Source organism: Archocentrus centrarchus, unplaced genomic scaffold (genome assembly GCF_007364275.1).
Source record: "Archocentrus centrarchus isolate MPI-CPG fArcCen1 unplaced genomic scaffold, fArcCen1 scaffold_52_ctg1, whole genome shotgun sequence".
Lineage (NCBI taxonomy): Eukaryota > Metazoa > Chordata > Actinopteri > Cichliformes > Cichlidae > Archocentrus > Archocentrus centrarchus.
In genome coordinates, this window is record NW_022060274.1 from 497,105 (window position 1) to 518,524 (window position 21,420).

General features: G+C 41.0%; 2 protein-coding genes across 3 annotated transcripts in view; one reads left to right on the forward strand and one right to left on the reverse strand.

Moving 5' to 3' along the window:
- Positions 1-11,956: 11,956 nt before the first annotated feature.
- Positions 11,957-14,707, reverse strand: nopchap1 (NOP protein chaperone 1). 2 transcript variants are annotated; one of them, XM_030725307.1, is made up of 5 exons: positions 14,575-14,707; positions 13,953-14,027; positions 13,741-13,814; positions 13,681-13,701; positions 11,957-13,047 (listed from the first exon to the last, which is right to left on the reverse strand). In XM_030725307.1, exons 1-5 carry the CDS (start codon positions 14,633-14,635, stop codon positions 12,859-12,861), a joined length of 420 nt encoding a protein of 139 aa, XP_030581167.1. In that variant the 5' UTR covers positions 14,636-14,707; the 3' UTR covers positions 11,957-12,858. The 2 variants fall into 2 exon arrangements, with proteins under 2 accessions (XP_030581167.1, XP_030581166.1); XM_030725306.1 differs by having other exon boundaries at positions 13,681-13,814.
- Positions 14,708-15,128: 421 nt separating this feature from the next.
- slc41a2b (solute carrier family 41 member 2b) overlaps positions 15,129-21,420 on the forward strand; it is a 44,295-nt gene continuing 38,003 nt past the window's right edge. The window contains exons 1-3 of the mRNA XM_030725288.1: positions 15,129-15,253; positions 16,217-16,894; positions 18,387-18,494. Coding sequence (XP_030581148.1) covers positions 16,355-16,894; positions 18,387-18,494 — 648 coding nt within the window. The 5' untranslated portion in view covers positions 15,129-15,253; positions 16,217-16,354. The remainder of the gene's footprint in view (positions 15,254-16,216; positions 16,895-18,386; positions 18,495-21,420) is intronic.

Sequence of the window (21,420 nt, forward strand, 5' to 3'; positions counted from 1 at the left end):
TGAACATTTAAATTAATCAGTTAATTGTGCTGTTACTGCAAACAGATTTCAGGTGATTACCAACTCAACCCCATCCAATCGAGAACTGATTGCCAACATCTGTGCACCCCCCACCCCCCCTTCTATAATGCAGACTCGTCCTACCATGAAGGCTTTGATTTGCTGAATAAAGCAGAGTATACCTAATAATCTGGGTGAAAAGGGAATTACTGTGATAAACCACCTCAGTGACTGTGTGTAAAGGACAGAGCATGGGATGGGGCTGGAGCCATAGGTTGAGCGTGCACCCTGACCAGTCTGTTTCAGGGCTAACTTAAACAGACAGATAACCATTCATCTCATTTAGAATCAGCAATTAACCTGAGTTTATTAACTGCATATCTTTGGGCTGACCTGGAAAGAATTTGCACAGATGTGGGGGATTCAAACCCCAGACCTTCTTGCTGTGAGGCAGCAGTGCTAACCACTGTGCTGCCTGATTAAATGATTAAAAAAAAAACAGATACAACATGTCTGAGTGAAGTCCAAGTGTGAAGATCCTGTTGTATCTGATTGTTTTTATTATTATTATTATTATTATTATTATTGTGCAACATGCCCTATGAGCGTTTATAGCCAGGCCTGTTATGCTTGCTTTCTTCACTCATGCATTAAAACACAGATGTGTGCTGTGTGTTAAATTATCATGTTATTCTTTTCATCTTCATTATATCACTGTGTATATAATGAAATATATAATTAGCATCACTGTTAGCTCATCTTAAAATGAACCATGACATTATGTATACATTGAAATTACATGTATTTTACATATATGTGTAGGTTGTTGTTGGTAAATATATTTTGCTAAACTATTTTTAGTGCAGTGGCACTTTGGGGTCATTGGAATGTGCTGTCATGCACATCTGTAAACAGCTGTTCTGCTACACATTATATAAATAATTTGTAAGTTATAAAAATAATTCCCCAAAAGGTATCTAGATATTGGTAGTCCTGGCAGTTTACATAAATTTTGCACAAAAAGTAAGGACATTTGTGCTTGGTTGATTATTTCTTTGTAAAAATGCTTCATGGCAATAAATCTTATACCTTTAGAAAGCCTGTTTGTCTTTAAATGATGCCACATTAGTGAGGAAAATGCATCTGTGGGTTGAGCAGCAGGATTTGGTCACATGCAGAAGTGTTTTTGTAATTAAACAAAGGATTATTACTGTCATGGTTTTTCTGCACAGACCTCCTGGCACTACTGGCTAGCCTGGTAATGCAGCCAGCGGTAGATGCAGCTCCTGTAGGGACCGGGGACTCCTGGATGACCATCCAGCAGCTGCTGTGGCCCTACACAGGGCTCCGGTACAACGGACAACCCCCTGTCTAACTGAAGTCCTGAGAGTGGATGGTGCTAATGCTCATCAGCCCTCCACAGAGATTGTCATTGCACTGGGATGTTATGGAGAAGAAAAAAGTACCAATCCAGAGCAGAAGCTGTTGGGAGGTTTACTGTGCCTGAAGAGTCCTATAAGACTTGCATTAACAGCACAGGCCAGGGCTCGGGAATAGTTAGCCTTGTGGAGGAGTTTATGCATCACATTGTATTTGCTAAATTAGTATGCCTGTGTGTGTGTGTGTGTGTGTGTATGCATGTGTCTGTTTATCAGAAGATACAGTTACAGGTGGTGGCAACCAGCGTCCTTTATGGTGAGCCGCTCAACTGTAACACATCACGATGCTGTCAGTGCTGCTGGGGACTCTCTACCTGGACCCAACAAAACCTGTCAAATCAGGCTGCCACAAAGTGGATCAATCATGTCCCAACAATATTAGCTTGATAGCACCAACACACCTGTCATGTACTTGAGGATACAGGAGAAAGACAGCATTTTTAATGGAATTTTACCTCATTGGTTGCTGAAGACATTTTATAACTTTAAACACTGCTAATAAAACTTTTAAGTGAAATCTATATTTATGAGTTTGATAGTTTTCAGTAGGAAAATGTGAATATCAGTTTGTTAACTTATAATTCTGCTTTATCACAGTCTCAACACCAAAGTTTTGTTTGTTTGTTTTTCTACAACAGAAGATGTGTTACATGTATCCAAGTGTACATTTCAAATTCAGGTATTACATATCACTGCATTTAGGAGTGCATTTTTAATCTGATTTCACTCAGGTTAGGAAAACATCAGGGGTCTTGTGGCACAGAGCAGGTTCTGTACTGGTTCAACAAACAGATGATGGCATTTTCTGCTCCTAGCTATGCCATCGGGACTCATGTAGAATAGAATAGAATAGAATAGAATGCCTTTATTGTCATTATACAGGATGTACAATGAGATTGGAGGGCCACTCCTGTTCAGTGCCATGTAACAGAAAATCAAACTCTCTAAAATAAAAATATTATGAAAATATTATAATCTAGTATGATCAATATAATCAAGAGATATTCAGAAATAAACAATGTGTAAAATATACAAAAAATAGAATGTATAAAATATATACATACATTGGTGCATCTGTACATTGTAAGAAAAGTAAATATGTGTATACATATAATAATGAAGATGATGAATATTGCACTAGTGAATGAATACTGGATATTACACAATATAGGAATGTCAGATATTGTTCAGTATGACTAATATAATATTGCACAGTTACAGTGGGTGAGTGTGTGAGTTCAGGGTGGTGATTGCTCTGGCGAAGAAACTGTTCTTGAGTCTGTTTGTTCTGGCTTTGATGCACTTTGGCTTTGATGTGGACAGAGGTGGAGTGAAATTCACTGCCAGGATAATGGTCTGGAGAGAAAGCTTCACTCGTCTCTGTCATCTCCAGCTTTCGACTCCTCTGGGCTCCCAGAAGGTACAGACTCCACGAGTCCTTAGGCACAGGGGAGGGACCATGGTGCTCACACACCTGGCAAAGAGAGTTTTACAAACTGATACAACAATAAATTCTTTTAAAGGTCAGTTTCATTCCTGTTTTATCCAACTATGGTCAGTGTGAACTATGCAGTCACATGCGGATATCACTTTTATTAATTACTCTACAAAAAGCCAACTCTAGTTTAGCCCTTCACATCTCTGGTGGTGTGAATGTCACTTGTTAAGAGTGCGGTGGCTTGTTGGAACACAGACAATGCTCAGATGTTTGTGACAGAGCCGGTACGAAAGCAAGTGGAATGACGTCTCACATGTGGCTGGTGACTCAGAGCACGAGGTAGTGAGGAGGATATATGTGGCTGTGTTCACTCTTCTGACAGGAGAGTGCGCTATTACTGTACTTTAAGGGGAATGGGTTGATTGGATGGGGTTGAGTTGGTGATCACCTGCAATCTGTTTGCAGTAATATCACAATTAATTGTGATAAATCTCAAATCCTTTGCTGTCTACATCAGATGTGTAGTGCTGTTGAGGAGCCAGGGGAGAATTTGAACCATCATGTGTGACTCAGCCACAGACGGGTCAGATCTAAACAGGGCAGATGTATAATTTATACAGTTACTTATTTAACAAACACAAGCAGCTAGTTCACTTCATTAATGACCAGCATTCTACCAAGAGCAACACAAACTTGTGGCTCAACAATGAGGGCAGGAATAATGTGCTAACAATAATACAGTGTAGACGCAGCTTTTACACAGGTTTATGTGTAAAACCGAGACTGAGGTGAAGTGCAGGATTTATCCAGAGAGTTGCTTTATCTCCCGTCTCTAGTGTAGTATTCATTTTTTCTTTCAAGCATTTTGCACTGAAACATTTTGACATTATTTCAAATTAATTATTGAAGTTGAGGGGCACAGCTGGCCAAATAACACAAAGTGGACAGAGGATTTAATTCGGGCATGTTAAACCATTTGTAAAGTTTGATTTCCACTGTTTGAGAGATGTTTTAAATCTCTGGGTAGAAATGACTAAAACACTGGAACCTGCTCAGCTCAGTAAGAAGGAAAATAAGATGTATCTGCGTCTTGTGTTGGGTTCTCCTTCTCCCTCCCTCTGATGCTCCGTTAATTCACTTCAGTTCTGCTCTGTTTCAGTGAAATCCTAGTATTACTGCAGAGCTCGGCTTTAAACACTCAGTGAGGACTGAGAATAGAGTGACAGGACAGAGCCAAAGTTTTGACACTGCGCTCACAGCTTTGAGCCATCCAGCTGTGCACTCATACTGATAACATGTCCCCCTCTCTTTCTGAAGAACTAAACACTCCTAGCAGAAACTATTTGGCACAAAATATGAAAAGCTTTTCAGTGTTAAATTTAGCACAATTTACAGTAATTTACACAGTCATTCAGGTTTGTGTCTTTCATTGTTTGATAGAGCAGACGAGTTGCACTCATTGGTGCAGACTGTATGATCAACATGTTGGCAATCTGCATTTAGAAATGAGATGGCAATTAATCACAAACTTTTGCCAGTCTGTTTGAGTGCTTGCAGTCAATATGAGCTGAGCTGGACTGAGACTGGTTGCCTCCCACCAGACGACCTGTGCAGTCTCTTTGCAACCAAAGTAACTGCCCAGAGGTTGAGGTTCCTGAATGCTCAACATCTGGTTGCTACTTAGTATCAGTCCCAGACAGCCAAAAAATCCAGTGCTTTGACTCGCCAGCCACCATTTTTTCCTGGTTGTGCAGAGGCTACCATGTTGTTTTTACTCTAGTGTGAGTGAGGCCTTAGGAAGACAATGGGGTAAAATACTACATTACATAAGGTGTATCTATGTGAGAGAATACCTGCAGGACCAAATGCTTGGCTCCACATTTAGCATTCCACTAGCTCCATGAGAATGCACAAAAGAAAGCTCTCTGGGGCCCAAAACAGGAAACAGAAGAGGGAGACGGACAAAAATGTTGTTGGGATGAAAAATGTGCTCCATACACCTCAGAAAGTATATAGCTGCGCCCCTGGCTGTACTACCTGTAACGTCCTGCATGGTGACTAATGTGCAGCAAAGGAGACATCTAGTGTCAGCTCTGGGAAGTTCTTCCCTCGCATTACATGAACAAACAGATGGAAAATTACTCCAAGTTTTACTGCATTTATGACCTGCAGCTTATAACAAGCTCAGTGACACCAGGGAAATCTCAGCACAGAGCAATAACAGATGCTTTATTTAATCTTAGCTGCAATGCTCTTCTTATCAATGTAACACAGCTGTGAAAAGCATGTCATCCACTCTAATGTTGTGGCAGCAACACAAGTTCAGTATTGTAGGCCTACCTGTATTTCTGCTTCCAGTTCTCTCTCTCCCTCCTGCTGTATTGCCACCAATGGGACATAAATCTTATATACTTTATTAAATATACAGTTTCAGCTGAAGTACAATTACTTAATGCCAGCTAATGTTAGGCTCGAGTTATCACACTTTCCCTCTGATAAACAATTTGATTACATTCTCACATTGTATGAGAGTTCATTCACTAAGTGTCCAAGTCTAACAGCATAAATCCACTTCAAAGAAAGCTTCACTAACACAGGCTGCTAACAGCGGCAAAAACAGCAGCACTTACTGACAGAAAAGTCCTGGAAATCCTCAACAACTCAGTATGACTGTCATGGGACAAAAGGGAACTTCACTGATTCATCGACTTGTGTCAGACTCCTTTCACAAAGCCTCCCAGCCTCCATTTATTGGGAGGGGTAAGAAAACAGAATTCAGTTGACTTGCAATCTGCAATCTACTGACACCTAGTGGTGAGACTTTCCACACAGGGCCTCAAAACAGCACAGAAATGAGCTCCCCGAAGTAGCAAGAGTCAGATTTTGAAGGGTTAAAAAACATAAAGACTTCAAATACATTAAAACCTGAATACAAAAATTAGCATCAGTGCTTAAATACAGGCAAGGGCATCAGTGGTCAGAGTCCATTCATCTATATTCTGCCTCTCTTTCGCCACAGATAGATTACCAGGAACACTGAAAGATAAAGAGTAACGGATTTAAGCCAAGCAGAGAAACTAGAACATCATCAAAGTGGAGAAGAAAAGGTTTTCAGTACTTTTGCTCCATCATATTGAAACTAAATCAAGCTTTAAAAGAAAAATCTAAAGGTATCAAAAGCACTCACCGGCCATGACTAAGATTATCAGCAGGAAAATCACTATCAGAAGGGCCCGGAGTGATGAAGAATTACTGAGGCTGACTGTCTTGTCACCATAATTTATCTAGAAAACATAAAGGAATCCACAGAGGAGTCAGCAGAGCAATGGGTCGCAATACTTCCTCTTTGTATCAGTACTACTTTGAAGGAAATGTCACAAAATAGTTAAAGCATTATATCTGAAAGCAATAATTGGAAATCATATCAAAGATATAATTTTAGTGACTGAAATGTGAGAACAGTACTACGCTTCTGAGTTCTTTGTACGGTAATACAAACGTTGTAATGTTGTAAACATAAGTGCTGCCTTGCTTAAAAGAAAGATTTACCAATAAATGGTCAAGTTCAGGATTGCGTAGGTTTCGAATCAGGCAGGTGAAAAAGTCCGTCTCTTTACTGCTTTCTTTGCTGTCCATGATGCAGTAGTACTCCTTTGAGTACTCTGAACGCCCCGCACTGATAAGTCCTCTATTGTCATCCCCAGTTTGTCGGCCTTTTTCTGAAACAACAGAAAAACAGTCCGAGCTTTAATGAACTGATGTCACATGGTTGGACATGTGGGATTAAAAACAAACAACATTACCAGTAAGGTAACGCGGACACTGCGTCCTGTCGTCGTTGCCGCGAAGCCGGTGAACTCAGGGTCTGGATAGTAGGAGATGTTTGTGGGGCAGGCCCAGGTTTGATTGGCTACTTTCAGAAACACAGCGCTGCTGGAAATCTTTCCAGCTGCAGGTGTGTCATAGGTGAGAGTCTGCAATGAATTTAAATACATTCTGTGTTATACTGTCAGCGTGTGGCTGGTAAGATATGGTGATGGAGATAAACTAAACACTCTAAAAAATACATTTTCAAGAGAGTTGGAATGTTCCACAAAGCAGGTTTAGTGAAAATACTCAGTTTGTTGGACCTGAGATGAGGAAAACTCAACTCTGAGTCAGTTACCGGGGTAACAGATTGATCCCTGACCTCCTCGCTGCCATGTTTTCTTCAGCAAACTGAGCTTCGCTCTGACTCCTCCCATCTCTGACACTCAGTTTCACAAAATAATCAGAGTAAAATCATTTCCTTCTGCTGACATCGTAACCTCTACTGAATGTAGACGAGGTGTCAGAGGAGCAACGAGGGTCAGACTCACAGAGAAGTTTGAAGCAGACTTCAGCTTTTGGCAGACTTGGTCCTGCAGGAGGGAATGAATCCAGCACTTAGATTACAGCACTGAAAAGATGCTATTAGAGCTGATCTCAGACCTGCTGTGGCCTGCTAATACAAGTATTTGAATTTTTATAAACTGAACAAATCATTGTATTAATGAAGCAATAAATGGTATTGTTACAGTAATGTAGAACTGACACAGACAGGTATGAAGTGTGGAAAAGCTCGAATTAAGTCCATAAAAACAGTCATTATTACATCAGTGACTCTGTCGTCAGCCCAGGAACAGCTGTTTTTGCTCCATCCACAGCCAGCCTTGATACACTGCTGACACCTGAACAGGAAACAGTCACATACGGGTGGTGAGATGAGCACAAAATAAAAGGTGACCATGAAGGGGAGACTGAACAAATTTAAACTGAGTTTAAGTTTTTATTTTTATAAATGGAGTCATATATGGATCAGATAGTCTTAAAATGTGGTGGCATCAGCCATCTTCTATGCAGCAGTATGTTGGAGCAGCAGCTTGTCTACAGCTGAGAGGAAGAGGATAGACAAGCTCATCAGGAAAGCCAGCTCTGTCCTAGGATGTCCTCTCGACTCAGTGCAGGTGGTGGGAGACAGAAGGACCCTGACCAAAATAACATCACTGATGGACAAGGTCTCCCATCCCATGCATGAAACTGTTGCTGAGCTGGAGAGCTCCTTCAGTGACAGACTGCTGCATCCTAAATGCACAAAGGAGCATTACCGCAGATCCTTCCTCCCAGCAGCTGTAAGACTTTATAACCATCACTGCTCCCAACAAAAACCACAATAGCCTACACAATGTAGGATAATATATAATATACTGTAAATAGTCCGGCCTGTTAAGGTTCAACACACAGGCACATCATGTACATTGTATATAGTGTTATTATTAGTAGTATTAGGGTTAATCTTGTTTGTTGATTTTATATATATATATATTCTTTTCTTAATAGTGTAAATTATTATATTTTTATTTATATTTATAATAACTGCGGCTGCTGTTACACCCAAATTTCCCCTCTGTGGGACAATAAAGGCTGTTTCTTCTTCTTCTTCTTCTTCTTCTTAAAATACAACATCCAACAAAAGACTTCTCATTTCACTAATTTGTGCCTCCTCCTCTCTTCCACCCTCCTCCTGCCTGTGACCTGGAAATCAGCCATGCTGATGGATACTGGAGGACAGAGGAGAGGGGAAGCTTATTGGAGGAGCTATAATCGAGGATGTACAGGTGTATTCTTTGTGCTTTTACCTTCAGTGTATAAAAAAGGTGCCGCACACAGCTGGAATACACAAAATGTGCTGAGAGGAGGATCTTTAAACAACTTTCTCTTTACTGTTACTTTGTTTCAGTCATCTAAGATGATCAGACTTTCTGCCCGTCACTGGTCCTGTGTGTGCGACTAAAAAAAATATCTTGTTACATTGTGTCTAAATATAAACCATCACGAACAAGCTTACATGTAAGATTATAATAAAGCTGTAGTTTTGCTATAACAAAAGTATTTATGATCCAATGATGTCATATTTAACTGACATCAGGAGAAGACGTCTTATTTTGTTAAATGTCTCTCTTCTCCACCTCCTCTATGTCCGGTGGAAGGGACTGAGATGAGAGGAAAGGAGTCAAGGAGAGGGATCAAGGATGTGGAGTTTGGGAAATGAGACATGAAAGCTGTGATGCTCTTTTTTCATGTATCTTTTATCTAATATGTAAGTCTTGTTTTTTCATTCCTTATGTGCTTTATTGTCATCTGTGTGTGTGTGTGTGTTTGCGCACACATGTACTGTATGAAAGATGGGGGGCTGACCATGGGGCATCCCTGCTGTGTTTGTTTGGTTGTTTTTTTGTTAGATCAATTTCAGAAAAGGGATATGTGGGTTTTAATGCATCCAATATACACATCTAACCCCTGAGGCGCCAAGCTGCTTCTGGCTGTACACTTAAGGCATCAGTTCTTAACTAATCAGCACAACAAAAAAAGAAGCCAAAAACCTCCCAAAACAAACGTGTTTTCCCACAATTGCCATCAGTTATTTTGGTTCAAACAGTGAATCAAGCCTTTCTCATTACATGATGCTGCCTTCTTCATCACCTTTAAGATCTTTTTACAATATTTTTTTTTTTTACCTTTCTCTGGTTTTTAATTCTTGGGTCTGTAACTGATCTGTATATGAATGTCATTATATCCCAGTGTATGTTGTATGCTTTTTGGCTCATGTCTTGTACTCACAAGGACTACTGCCACAGCTTCATCTGTGCTGCTAAAACACAGCAGTATTAAAGAGTATGTGGAAAAAGAAAATAAGGAGACTGTGTGTAAGGAGAAGTGTAACTTCAGTAACAATCAGCATTTCAGTGACTGGATTTTTTTTTTTTTATCTTTCTTTGGATAAAAACGTCTTCTTCATTTTTTGCACTAATGATCCCTCCCAGTGTTCTTTGTTGCAATTGTAACCTCACCTTACAGTGATGCTGCACTGTACTAAATCACTCATCGAGGTAATGAGGCGGTTAAGTGTAAAATTATCCTGTCAAATGTATATTTCCAAGGTAAAGATTGACCTTTAACACACAGTTAAAAACAAACTGGTTGTAGCAAAAGCTGAGAATAATGAATATGGCTTATTCTTAATGACTGGCTTAAATCCTAATGATGGCTGGGTCCATAACCAGCCAAACAAGCATTCAAGTTTCAGTCAGTACACACTACATAAACCATCTTTCAGAGACTTGATTATGGCAGGTAATCAGATATTATTAAACCACTGTTTAATATCTAATAATAAGTTGTTGGTAATTTTGATTTGTTTGCTGCATCATCATCATCATGATGTTATCAAAGCAATCCTGATGTTTCTTCCACTGAAACAGTTGCCCAGCAGTTGATGCTAAAATCAGTGAAGTGTGATTAACCGTCTCAGGCATGTTTTTGAAATGGTTCGTTTTCATTTCTGGCCTGTGCATTGTGTTAGACTTGAAGATGTTTTGTTTGCGAGACTTGAAAGTTATTTTTTCATGTTATTCATAAAAGGCATGTATCTATAATTTAGAAGGAAACAATTAAAAGCTATTATGAGTCAGTTTTATTTTATCTTCATCACTCTGTTTACATTGTATCCTTGCTGCTGTCTGTTCAGACGTCCTGACTGTACAGATTCACTCTCCTTCATTTGTCAAAATTTGACTTTATTTGTAAATATTTTTTAACAAGAGGTTAAAAAAGTCTATTTGATATATTTTTGACCTTTTATTTGTGACACAAAGGAGGACTGTATGATGTAACACTGTTGTTTTCATTAAAGGCACACCAGCTAGATGTTTTTATGCATCACCAATGTGACAAAGTTGTAAAACTAATTTTCTAAGTGTTCCACATTGTCAGTGAAGGCAGCAAGGGCTATGATGCAAATGATTTCTATCTCACTCTTTTTGGTGAGAGCTATCTTCTTAATAAACACAATGTCTTTAATAAGCGAGCTTTTGTTTTCATTGAGCGTTCACTTTATTGTTTATCCTCCACCACTTTGTCTTTAACTCCTTCCACATGCTTTGTGCTACAGAAACTGTCCTGATACCAAAATGTTCAACTTTTTCAGGAGAATTATTCCATACTTTTTTTAATTAACTTATTTATATTTAACTGAATTTTAATAGTAGTTAAAATTGCAGTTCAGCAAACTTTGAGCTAGAAAAAAATGTCAAATTTTAAACAGGTCCACAGACCTTCAGAAATTCAGTTATTACTCGGCGTGTTGATATATTTTATGTTATTTAAACAGCGACAGTTTAAGTTTGATGAAATCTTCTGAAATTTCAGTGGTTTTCTATGGAGGGCATTTAGAGTACCGTATTTTTCGGACTATAAGCCGCTACTTTTTTCCCACGTTTTGAACCATGCGGCTTATAGCCCGGTGCGGCGTTTCTGTGGATTTTTCTTTAACCACCAGGGGGCTCTTTAGCAGGATATGAATCATGGGACGTCAAAGTTGGAAATCAAAGAAGAAAGCGCCAACAAGTGCTAGCAGCAGGCACAAAAGAGATTTTTTTCAAACTCCCTCATCATGGAAACCACAAAAGAACTTCCTATGATGCCGCTTTTAAGTTGAGGGCTATCGACCTGGCACTACAGGAGGGAAATAGAGCCGCTGCACGTAAGCTCGGCGTGAACGAATCAATGGTGAATTGACTTGTTATAACTCAAATTTGGGGTTGTCTGTCCCCCTCTGCTGAGTGCCGAGTAATTGTGGAAAACCGAGAGCGGCGGAGATACCAGCGGCTTATAGCCCGGTGCGGCTTATATATGTACGTTTCCAGTTTTTTCCAAAAAATTTGTAGGTGCGGCTTATAGTATGGTGCGCTCTATAGTCCGGAAAATACGGTAGTGACATCATCGTGCACTGAAGAACTTGAGCTGCTTGACATTTTATCTATTTTTATAATCACTCTATGAAGGTTAAATAAATCATAGTTATTTAAAAAAAAAATCATCTGATTCTGAGTGAATTAGGTGGGATATTTTCTCAGATTTGACAGATTTTATAGAGTGACCCACCAGCTGTTTAAATAGAACATTTTATTTTAATTAGAAAAGCTCTGCTGACTGGTGACATATTCAATGTTCCTAAAGAGCTTTGACACACGAGCAATCAAAGACATGTAACAGTGTTTTTAAGCTTTATTTATCACAGTGGGATCCTTTTGGGGCTACAGCATCATTGCCAAGGACACTTAAGACTGCAGGAGCTGAGGATAAATCCCCCCGACGGTCTGATTAGCAGAAAACCCTCTCTCTCTAACGCAAACAACTGGAAAAGTCACATCATATTTAAAAAAGAAACAAACAGTGGAGGCCACGTTTTTCAGAAATAGACTTTTAGTCTTTTACAAGTCTGAAGAACATTTCAGAATTACACATTTGATCAAATAAAGAATAACATCTGTCAGCATAAAATTGCAAATCACCTTATCATTAGAATAATCATTCAAATATTCTGAAAATCTGAAGAAATTTCCGTACTCAAGGGACAAAGTCAAAAACTAATATTGTGTAGCCATCACCTTCGGGCCCTCAGGTGCCCTCAGAGCTGACACAGTTCTGTAGTGGAAATCACTGCTTGGGCTCAAGAACACTTCTGAAAATAACCATCAGTGAATATGGGTGCAAATGCAAAGAAAAAACATCTTTAAATAGGATCCAGGAATTCCTCTGGACCGGATCTCATGTGGTGGAAAACGTGAAGCCTAAGCTGATGTAAGAATGTGTTCAAGCTCGTGGAAACAGAGGACAAAAACAACAATGCACCATGCAGACATCGTGGTCACACGGACAGACTCAGTGAGGTAATAGCAGTATTTGTTCTGGCTCCACAGGCAGTTTGTTTTCACACTTCAACATTCACTGTACTCCCATAGGGATGAGTGTCTTCATACTTTTCACCATCTCTGTGTGCGTGAAGACTGAAAAAAAAAAACTACAAACCAAACAAAAGACAAAAGCAGGTCACACCTGAGGATGTTTTAGGTCAAAGTTTTCATGTGGAGAAGAAACCAAAGGTCTGTTTGGCTGATTCATCTACTCCCCCTGCAGGTCCAGAACCTGGATGTTGAACCTCTTTTTCTTGCCTTTGTCTCCAGGTAATTTTAAATTCTGCTCAGTGATCTCGCTGTCATTGTCACTACAGTCCGACTCGTCCTCAGAGTCTGACGTCTCGCTGTGTTCGGGGCTGCTGTCTGCCCCGTTGAGCTCCACAAGTGCTACATCCTGAGGACAAGGGGACAAAATTACACGACTCAGTCAAACCAAAGACACATACAGTTAAAGCAAATAAAAGCAGGAAGAGTCTAGACTCTCATCTACCACCAGAAGAACTAATGAAGTCTTTCATGTACAAAAGTGCTCAGAGCCTTAATTCAGTGATCTGAGGAAGCTTCTTTGGCACTGGTTACAATTTAGTGTCTTTTTAGGGAAATCTCTACAGGCTCTGCACACCTACATTCTGACAACTCATCCCATTCTTTGAGACAGATCCTCTCGAGCTTTGTCATATCTGATGGGAAGTATCTATGAACTGCCATCTTCACGTCTCCAAAGCTGTTACTCAGGTATACAGGGAAACTTGTTCTGAAGCTACAACAGTACTGTTTTGCATGCTTTGAACAGCCTCCCTGCATGATGCTGCCACCACATTTCCCTGTATGGATCTGCCAGACAAGACAGGCTTTAAAAAAAAAAAAAAAAAAGTCCCCTGAAAAATGTTGGATGTTTATCTTCATTTCACTATACTATATGTCAGCTGGGATAGGCTCCAGCCCTAACCTCTGAGACTTCACTGTTGCAGAGCCCTTTATGTTTCATGTCTGAAGTTGAGTGATTCACCAGCAGACTGACACTCACCATCTCTATGACCCTCTCTGCCTCCTCCACGCTTTCTATGTCAAAGTGGCCGGCAGGAGCCTCCTCCATCTGCCTCTTCAGCTTCTCGTTGGCTTCAGCCATTTGAGGTAGGAAGGTCTGCAACCGGTCCAGAACTGATTCACAGGGAAAGCCACCCATACACATTTCAGTACACACATCCCTTTAAAGCTTTTTGTTTCTGGGCTCCCTGAACATAGATAAAGTATCCAACTCATCACTAAATAGAAAACTGTAACTCTTGGCATTCTCACCACTGCTTCTGGGGACTCTCTCTGTCTGCAGGGATCTTCCAGGCTTTGGCTTGAGCAGAAGCTTATCACTGAGACCTAGCAGCACAGCAAACAAGTCCATTACTCCTCAATACAGCAGCCCCAATATGAATCATCTTCATGCATTACATCACCAGATTAACTGAACATTTTCCGACCCTCCAGGAAGAGTGACGCTATTTTCTGAAGAACTGACTGTTCAGTAGGTGGTGATTTCATACCTGCTGATCTCTAACCAGCAAAAGTTACCATTAGGACATTCCCCGGTAAAACGCGAACCCCCTTCGTAGTACAGAAAACAGAGTTAACCCTAAAGCTACCTGGATAAGATGAAACCCTGCTTCGTAGTACAGGCTGCTAGGCTTTGCCGTTCATTTGCTTCCCCACAGCGAAGAAATGACTGCACTTTAACTACGCTAGCCTAGCTAGAGAACATAAAACTAACATTAACGACGACACTTTATAGGATTGTTTTCGCTACATTACGGAAGTCAGTATCCAGTTTAGGACCTTTTAAGAGCTATAGGGAACTTTTTATTTTCTATTCCAACCCTCGGGACATTCTAAGATAAAATAAATAGAAAGAAAGAAAAAGCATTCAAACCTCCTCCGTTTCCACATGATAGCAAAGCCTGTGAACTCGTTTTCTTGACGTTTAATTCCATTTTAGCGAGGCCACGGTTTTGTTTTTATCGGCATGTGTTACTGATGAAACCAACATCCGTGTGAAAGGTAAGGACAAAGTTTCTTTTAAGAATTCCACAGCGCCCTCTGGTGTTTGGGAAGAACTCGTGCGCTTAGACAGTGTTGTTAGGATTAAAAATTACACGTGCGTCCACTATGTTTAAACTCCCCAGTTAAAAAAAAATCAGCTTTCCACAGCTTATAAAACCCACTCCATTCGGACAATGTGCACTTTGCATTTGCGCTCTACAATAAAAATATCTCTGGTTCATTGAAGTCAAGAGATTGGTTGGTATCAACAATCAATCATATCAATAACTTAACGTAGTCCAAGAATCGATGTGAATTACTTAAAGAATGGCCAAAGATGTGAGAAAAATAGCCGATTTATTGCAAATACATTTGCATTTGTAATCCATTAAACGCGGATGTGTAACTTCCGGTAACAATGTGTCCACCATTTTCAAACCGAGTCGCTCGTCAGCTTGTATAGACGATCTTCGCTGGGCAGTTTCGGTCTGACGCGGCTTTCTGGCAGGCTAGCTGTCAGAAAAAAGGACTGGCATCTCTTCTGGATGGGATTTCTTGAGAGAGGAAAGGTACGTCAAGGGTAAAAATACTTAGCACTGAAGAGCTGAATGAGTAGATATCCTCTCTACTTTTGTAATTACTGACTAACTCTGGCCACCGTATTTTCCCGGTTTACACATAAGGTTAGGCAAGTAGAGCGCCGACGTGCTTCCTACTGTTATGATTCCTTCACAGCTAGCTAACAGCAGCTCCGTCTTAGGTAGCGAACATAAACATATCCACAACTAGCCTGTTTTTTTTTTATTTGTTTAGCAAAATTATCTATAAATGTCAGACTGTGATGTGAGAAGGCATGAAACAGAATGGCGGTCGGAAAATGTTATAAACGGAGACTTGATAGACAGGCCTGAACAGTGCCAATAAAAAAGTATAAAAACTGCCGTCTCCAGAACATGTTTACCAACGAAGCACTGAAAAACAACGAAAAACCGATTTAAGCGAGCAAGCAAATATTAGAGGCGTCAGAAGAGCCGCAAATATTGGAAGGAGACCGTCTGTGAAGCACCGATGCTACATTTGAAAAAGCTCCGAACAATGCGGATGTGGTTCCTTTCAAAGTTGCTGCTTATTCCAGTTTATAATTGGAAAATATTTATGTCACAGTACAAAAAACTAAAGTGAGTATATCTTTAAAATTCTGGGATCCCAATCAGAGAGCTCTTAAGGATGCTTCACAGCTGTTGGTGTTAATTTCTTGAATTTTCTGATGTAGTAAAAAAAAAACAACAACAACAACAAAAAAAACCAAACTGTTAGATGTCACAGAAATTTGAAGAAAATCCTCCCAGTGGGAGGAGACCACAGATCCTTACCTGCAGAAACGACATGTCACGTCAATCATCTCTTGGTAAGGGGTACATTTCCCCTTAAGAAGAGTTTGCTCCGCTTTTTCACTAAGTGTTATATTATCACACATCAGTGGCTACCAGCTGTTTCCTCTCCTCATTTCCTTTCTTGTGTGTTTTTCTCAGGCTGATGTGTCCCTGCAGCTAGTTTCTACCATGGATGGTGCACCTGTGTTGCTTTAAACCAATTTGATAGTGTATTTTCTCGCCACCACCCTCAGACTAGATGACAAGAGATGAGAAACTGCAGCCCTGGACCACATCATGAGCATTCAAAGTCTGGGAGGAACTATAGGGGAGTCCCTTGGCTCTAGCCTGACAGTGCGTATGAGCGGAGCAGGTGGTGGGTGGAACGCTCTCTCCCTGAAACCTGTTTCCTCCGGGCGGATTGCTTCTATTTTCCACACCATGGTTCCTACTGGTTACACCAAGCTTCAGGAGGAGCGCTTGGCCATGGTGGACCTCGGAGCTAAATCTGAGGCCAGCTCAGTCCAGAATGGCTACAGACAGGAGACATCTCATACAGAAGGCAGACGAGTCCTGGACCGGACCTCTCGGTCCTCTCTGACTTTAACAGACTGTGTTGATGGAGACTACTCTGAGACAGAACCTATGCTGGCTGAGAAGAGGCTCTCCGGGGAAGAGGCAAATGAGGAGGAGGAAGATGAAGAGGAAGGACTGGGATCTGACCTGCAGAATATGCCCAAGGAGTCACCGCTGGCTATGGCATTGCAGATTTTGGTGCCTTTTCTTTTAGCTGGATTTGGAACTGTATCCGCTGGAATGGTGCTGGATATTGTGCAGGTGAGTTGAGCAACCAGCATAATTAACCAGTCAAGCCTGCTGGGATTAAAGGCTCATTCCACTTTATTACAGTTATTTCTGTTGCTCAGTACTCGTAACGCTCCTCTCATCAGCCTATTGTATCACTGTGACGGGTCAACATGGTATCATCACCACAGCAAAGCCAGCGAGGTTCACAAGCACATACAGTTGGAGTGTTGGGCTGTAAACCAGCGCGTTAAAGATTATCTGCACTTCTTTATGTAAATAAAATTGGTGACCTGGCACCATCAGACTGCAGCGGACGGACGGCTTAAAAAAGAAAAACGAACCAGGCCAGACTTATTTATAATTCACATTTTAAGCAACCAAGTGCTGCACATGAAACAAAGGGTTGCACAGTAAAATAAGAGGTACACCATATACACAAGCCTACAAACATTAATGAATATATCCTGAGAATCACAAATACAAACGATAATACAACAGCTTAAATACTTAAGCTCTCACTCTGGGTTGAAAGCCAAATAATAGAAATCAGTTTTAAGGAATACTTTGAAAATGTGCAAGGTGGGGTCCAGCTCATTCCACAGTTTAGGGGCAATGGCAGACCTACCCCCCCGCCCCCCGTTTTTAACACGGAGGATTAGCTGACCTTAAAGGAACATAAAACTACGAAAGGAGAAGTTCAATTCAATTTTATTTATATAGCATCAAATCACAACAAAGAGTCACCTGAAGGCGCTTTATATTTTAGGTAAAGACCCTACAATAATACAGAGAAAACCCAGCAGTCAAAACGACCCCCTGTGAGCAGCACTTGGTGACAGCGGGAAGGAAAAACTCCCTTTTAACAGGAAGAAACCTCCAGCAGAACCAGGCTCAGGGAGGGGGGGTCATCTGCTGAGGGGGGAGACAGAGATTAATAATAACTAATGATTAAATACAGAGTGGGGTACTAGTCATCTGTTACGCTTACTAATGATCATAATATCCAAGTCTTGTTTTGATTATATTATGCTGCCTTGCTCATAAACCTGTTACTAGTGGCAACCAAACGTTAATCTTACAGTAGATTTGAGACAGCGCAATAGAAAAACTTTGCCTTGTAAAAAGCAAAATAATATGACTGATATGCTGACAAACTCCTAAGGACTTATTGTAGGAGATTTTCTAATTGTACTCTATTCAAAAACAAGGTCAAAACAAGGCCCCACTCAGTGCTTCTTGTTTCACTAAGGTGTTGGTCAGCTAACAAGATAACAGTCAGACGTTATCTATATTGACGACCTTTTAGAGCATTAAACACCTTTTACTGATCTGTGGCAAGGATTCGACCACTCTGTGGGTGCTGTTGAATTTAGTTCACTGGTTCAGAGCTGCATTATGCAGATTCTCAGTTTGCCTTATCCTGAATGAAAGCACAGTATTTAAATATGGCTGCCAGATCAAGTGTAGAGATAGGGGTCAGGCAAAAACAACAAAATCCGTGACTTTCTCATGGTGTGTGCAGCACTGGGAGGCATTCCAGTACATCACAGAGATCTTCATCCTCGTACCTGCTCTGCTCGGCCTGAAGGGAAACCTGGAGATGACTCTGGCCTCAAGGCTGTCCACAGCGGTGAGAGAGAGACACACAAACACACACAGTCCAGCCCTTTCCACTCTGAGCAGTACCCCAATACAGAAGCCTCTTTATGTATGAGCTGGGGGAAACTAACCTAATAAAGTGTAGGCATTGCAAACAATTCATATAGCAGTTCTTCAGTAGGCAGAGCATTCATTTTTAAGGTAGTTGTGGTTTTCAAAGATGTGTCATAATTTTTCTCTCTCCACATTACATGTTTAACTTGCTCTTGTTGTAATTAGATGGCTGAGATCCACCATCATGCTGCTTTGACTCCACTAGCTACTGTCTGCCCATTTACACTCTCCAGCCTTGATGACAGAAAGCTGCTTTATTTCTTTGTGACATTAGGAAGGTTTCCAGTCAGCCTTGACCTCAAATCTGCTGTTGGAGGAACACTGATAGTACGGTGACATCACTGTGTGTTTGTGTGGGGAGTTGCATCATTTTTCGTGGTCATGGCTCATCTCCACAGAGTGAGCCTGTAACTGAGTTTAGTTATTACTGTTTATCTCTGTCACCGGGTTTTCATCCAGCCCAGTCTGTAATTACAGCTCCGGTGTCATCCACTCTATCAGGTGAAGTGGAGAAGAAAACAGAACAAGCTCATTTACCCAAGTGGTTGTTCCAGCTGTTAGAATTACTTTGGAAAGCTTCAAGTAAGAATTATTTGGGGCATTTCAAAAATGTTTTGAAACCTTTGGGATTTGGGGTTTGACAGAGGAATCTGCTGACTGGGAGGTGGGACAGGCCACTGCAACCAGGATAGCTGAACACTAAGATGGTAAATATACTGCTCAAAAAAATTAAAGGGACACTTTGAAAACACATCAGATCCCAATGGGAAAAAAATAATGTTACATATACTGATATGGACTGGATAATGTGTTAGGAATGAAACGGTGCCACATTGTTTGATGGAAATGAAATGAAAATGATCAACCTACAGAGGCTGAATTCAAAGACACCCTGAAACTCAAAGTGAAAAATGATGCAGAAGGTCAGAAGATTTAGCTGAAATTTCATTTCAGCAGCTCAAAATGGTGCTCAGTAGTTTGTGTGGCCCCCGCATGCTTGTGGAGACCGCAGGACAACATCGGGACATGCTCCTAATGAGACGATGTGATGGGGCATTTTCTCCCACTGTTGGAGTGTTTGTTGTGATTTGGTGCTATATAAATAAAATTGAATTGAATACGTTTGCTAGACATTGTCGTGCACCAGAATGAAACCAGGACCCACTGCACTAGAGCTACAGTCTGGGTCCAAGGATTTCATCCCAATACCATTGATGAGCCTGTAGAGGTCTGTGTGTCCCTCCACGTCTATACCTCCCCAGAACATCACTGACCCACCATCAAGCCAGCCATGCTGAGTGATGTTACTGGCAGCATAACGTTCTCCATGGTTTCTTCAGACCCTTTCACGTCTGTCACATGTGCCCAGGGTGAACCTGCTCTCATCTGTGAAAAGCACAGGGTGCCAGTGGTGGACCTGCCAATTCTCGCAATTTCTTGCTCACTGCCCTCGGTGCCAGGCAGTGAGCACAAGGCCCACTAGAGGATGTCGGGCCCTCAGGCCACCCTCATGAAATCTGTTTCTGATTGTTTGCTCAGACACATTCACACCAGTGGCTGCTGGAGGTCATTTTGTAGCTCTGGCAGTGCATTTCCTGTTCCTCCTTGCACAAAGGAGCAGATACCAGTCCTGCTGATGGGTTTAGGACTTTCTACGGCCCTGTCCACCTCTCCTAGAGTAACTGCCTGTCTCCTGGAATCTCCTCCAGGCTCTTGAGACTGTGCTGGGAGACACATCAAATCTTCTGGCAATGCCACGTATTGATGTGCCATCCTGGAGGAGTTGGACTACCTGTGCAGCCTCAGCAGTGACACTGACCCTATAAAAATGCAAAACCCATGAAAAACAGAAAAGATGAGGAGGCAAAGATGTGAGTGTCCTCACCTGTAAAACCATTTCTGTTTCGTGGGGTTGTCTCATTGCCTGTCTAGTGCACCTGTGTTTAACTTCATGAACACCAAAGCAGCTGAAACTGATTAATAACCTCCTCTGGTACTTAACTGACCACCTCAATATCCCAGATGTTTAATTGACTTGCTGTACTCTGATTAAAAAGTGTTCCTTTAATTAATATTTTTGAGCTGTGCATATTGCTCCACTAAAAAGGTTAGGGTTTGTATTTGTACCCTGCAGTGCCCCATAAAAAAATTCTCTCATTCTGTCCATAAACTAGTTGTTGCAGTCTTATTCATAAGTCCTTGCAAGCATTTCTCAAAGTAGAAGAAGTGACTGAGCAGAATTCTTTCTTTGTTTGGTTTTTGGCTCTTCCTGTTGGGCCCCCTGCTCCCTATATCCAAGCTCCACATTCACAGCACTGTGTCAACATAGACAGAAGAGCTTAGCATGAGCCTATTTTCCTCAGCGGTGTCCCAAAAAACATTTTGTCTTCATGTTACTGTTGTTCTGCTCAGCTATGAAATGGACAGCATGGAGTCTGCCCTGTAATGCCAAGAAATGTGCCAGGACTTTTTTACACTGTGTGTGTGTGTGTGCAGTCACAAATGGCACTACGTGATACAATTCGTAGAATGGTGAAACCTGAAACAAGAGGCCTCTCCTTCAGCTTAGTAACATTGTAGTAAAACTGCAATCATACACTCACCTGTCCCTACCCATGTCAGAATAGACAAAGGTGACTTTAAATGCAGCATGTTCGAACAAGAGACAACATCTAAAGGTGCCCTCATACAAGAAGAACCTATTAGTTTTGCAGTGTTTGTACATTTTGTAGGATAAAATTTGAATCCTTAAAAAAACATGTTATTTTTTTAAGATAGTAGTGCAGAGCCCATCCAAAGAGAGTGTAACTCAGGCTCTCTTTTTATAGCTACAATTTCCAGAC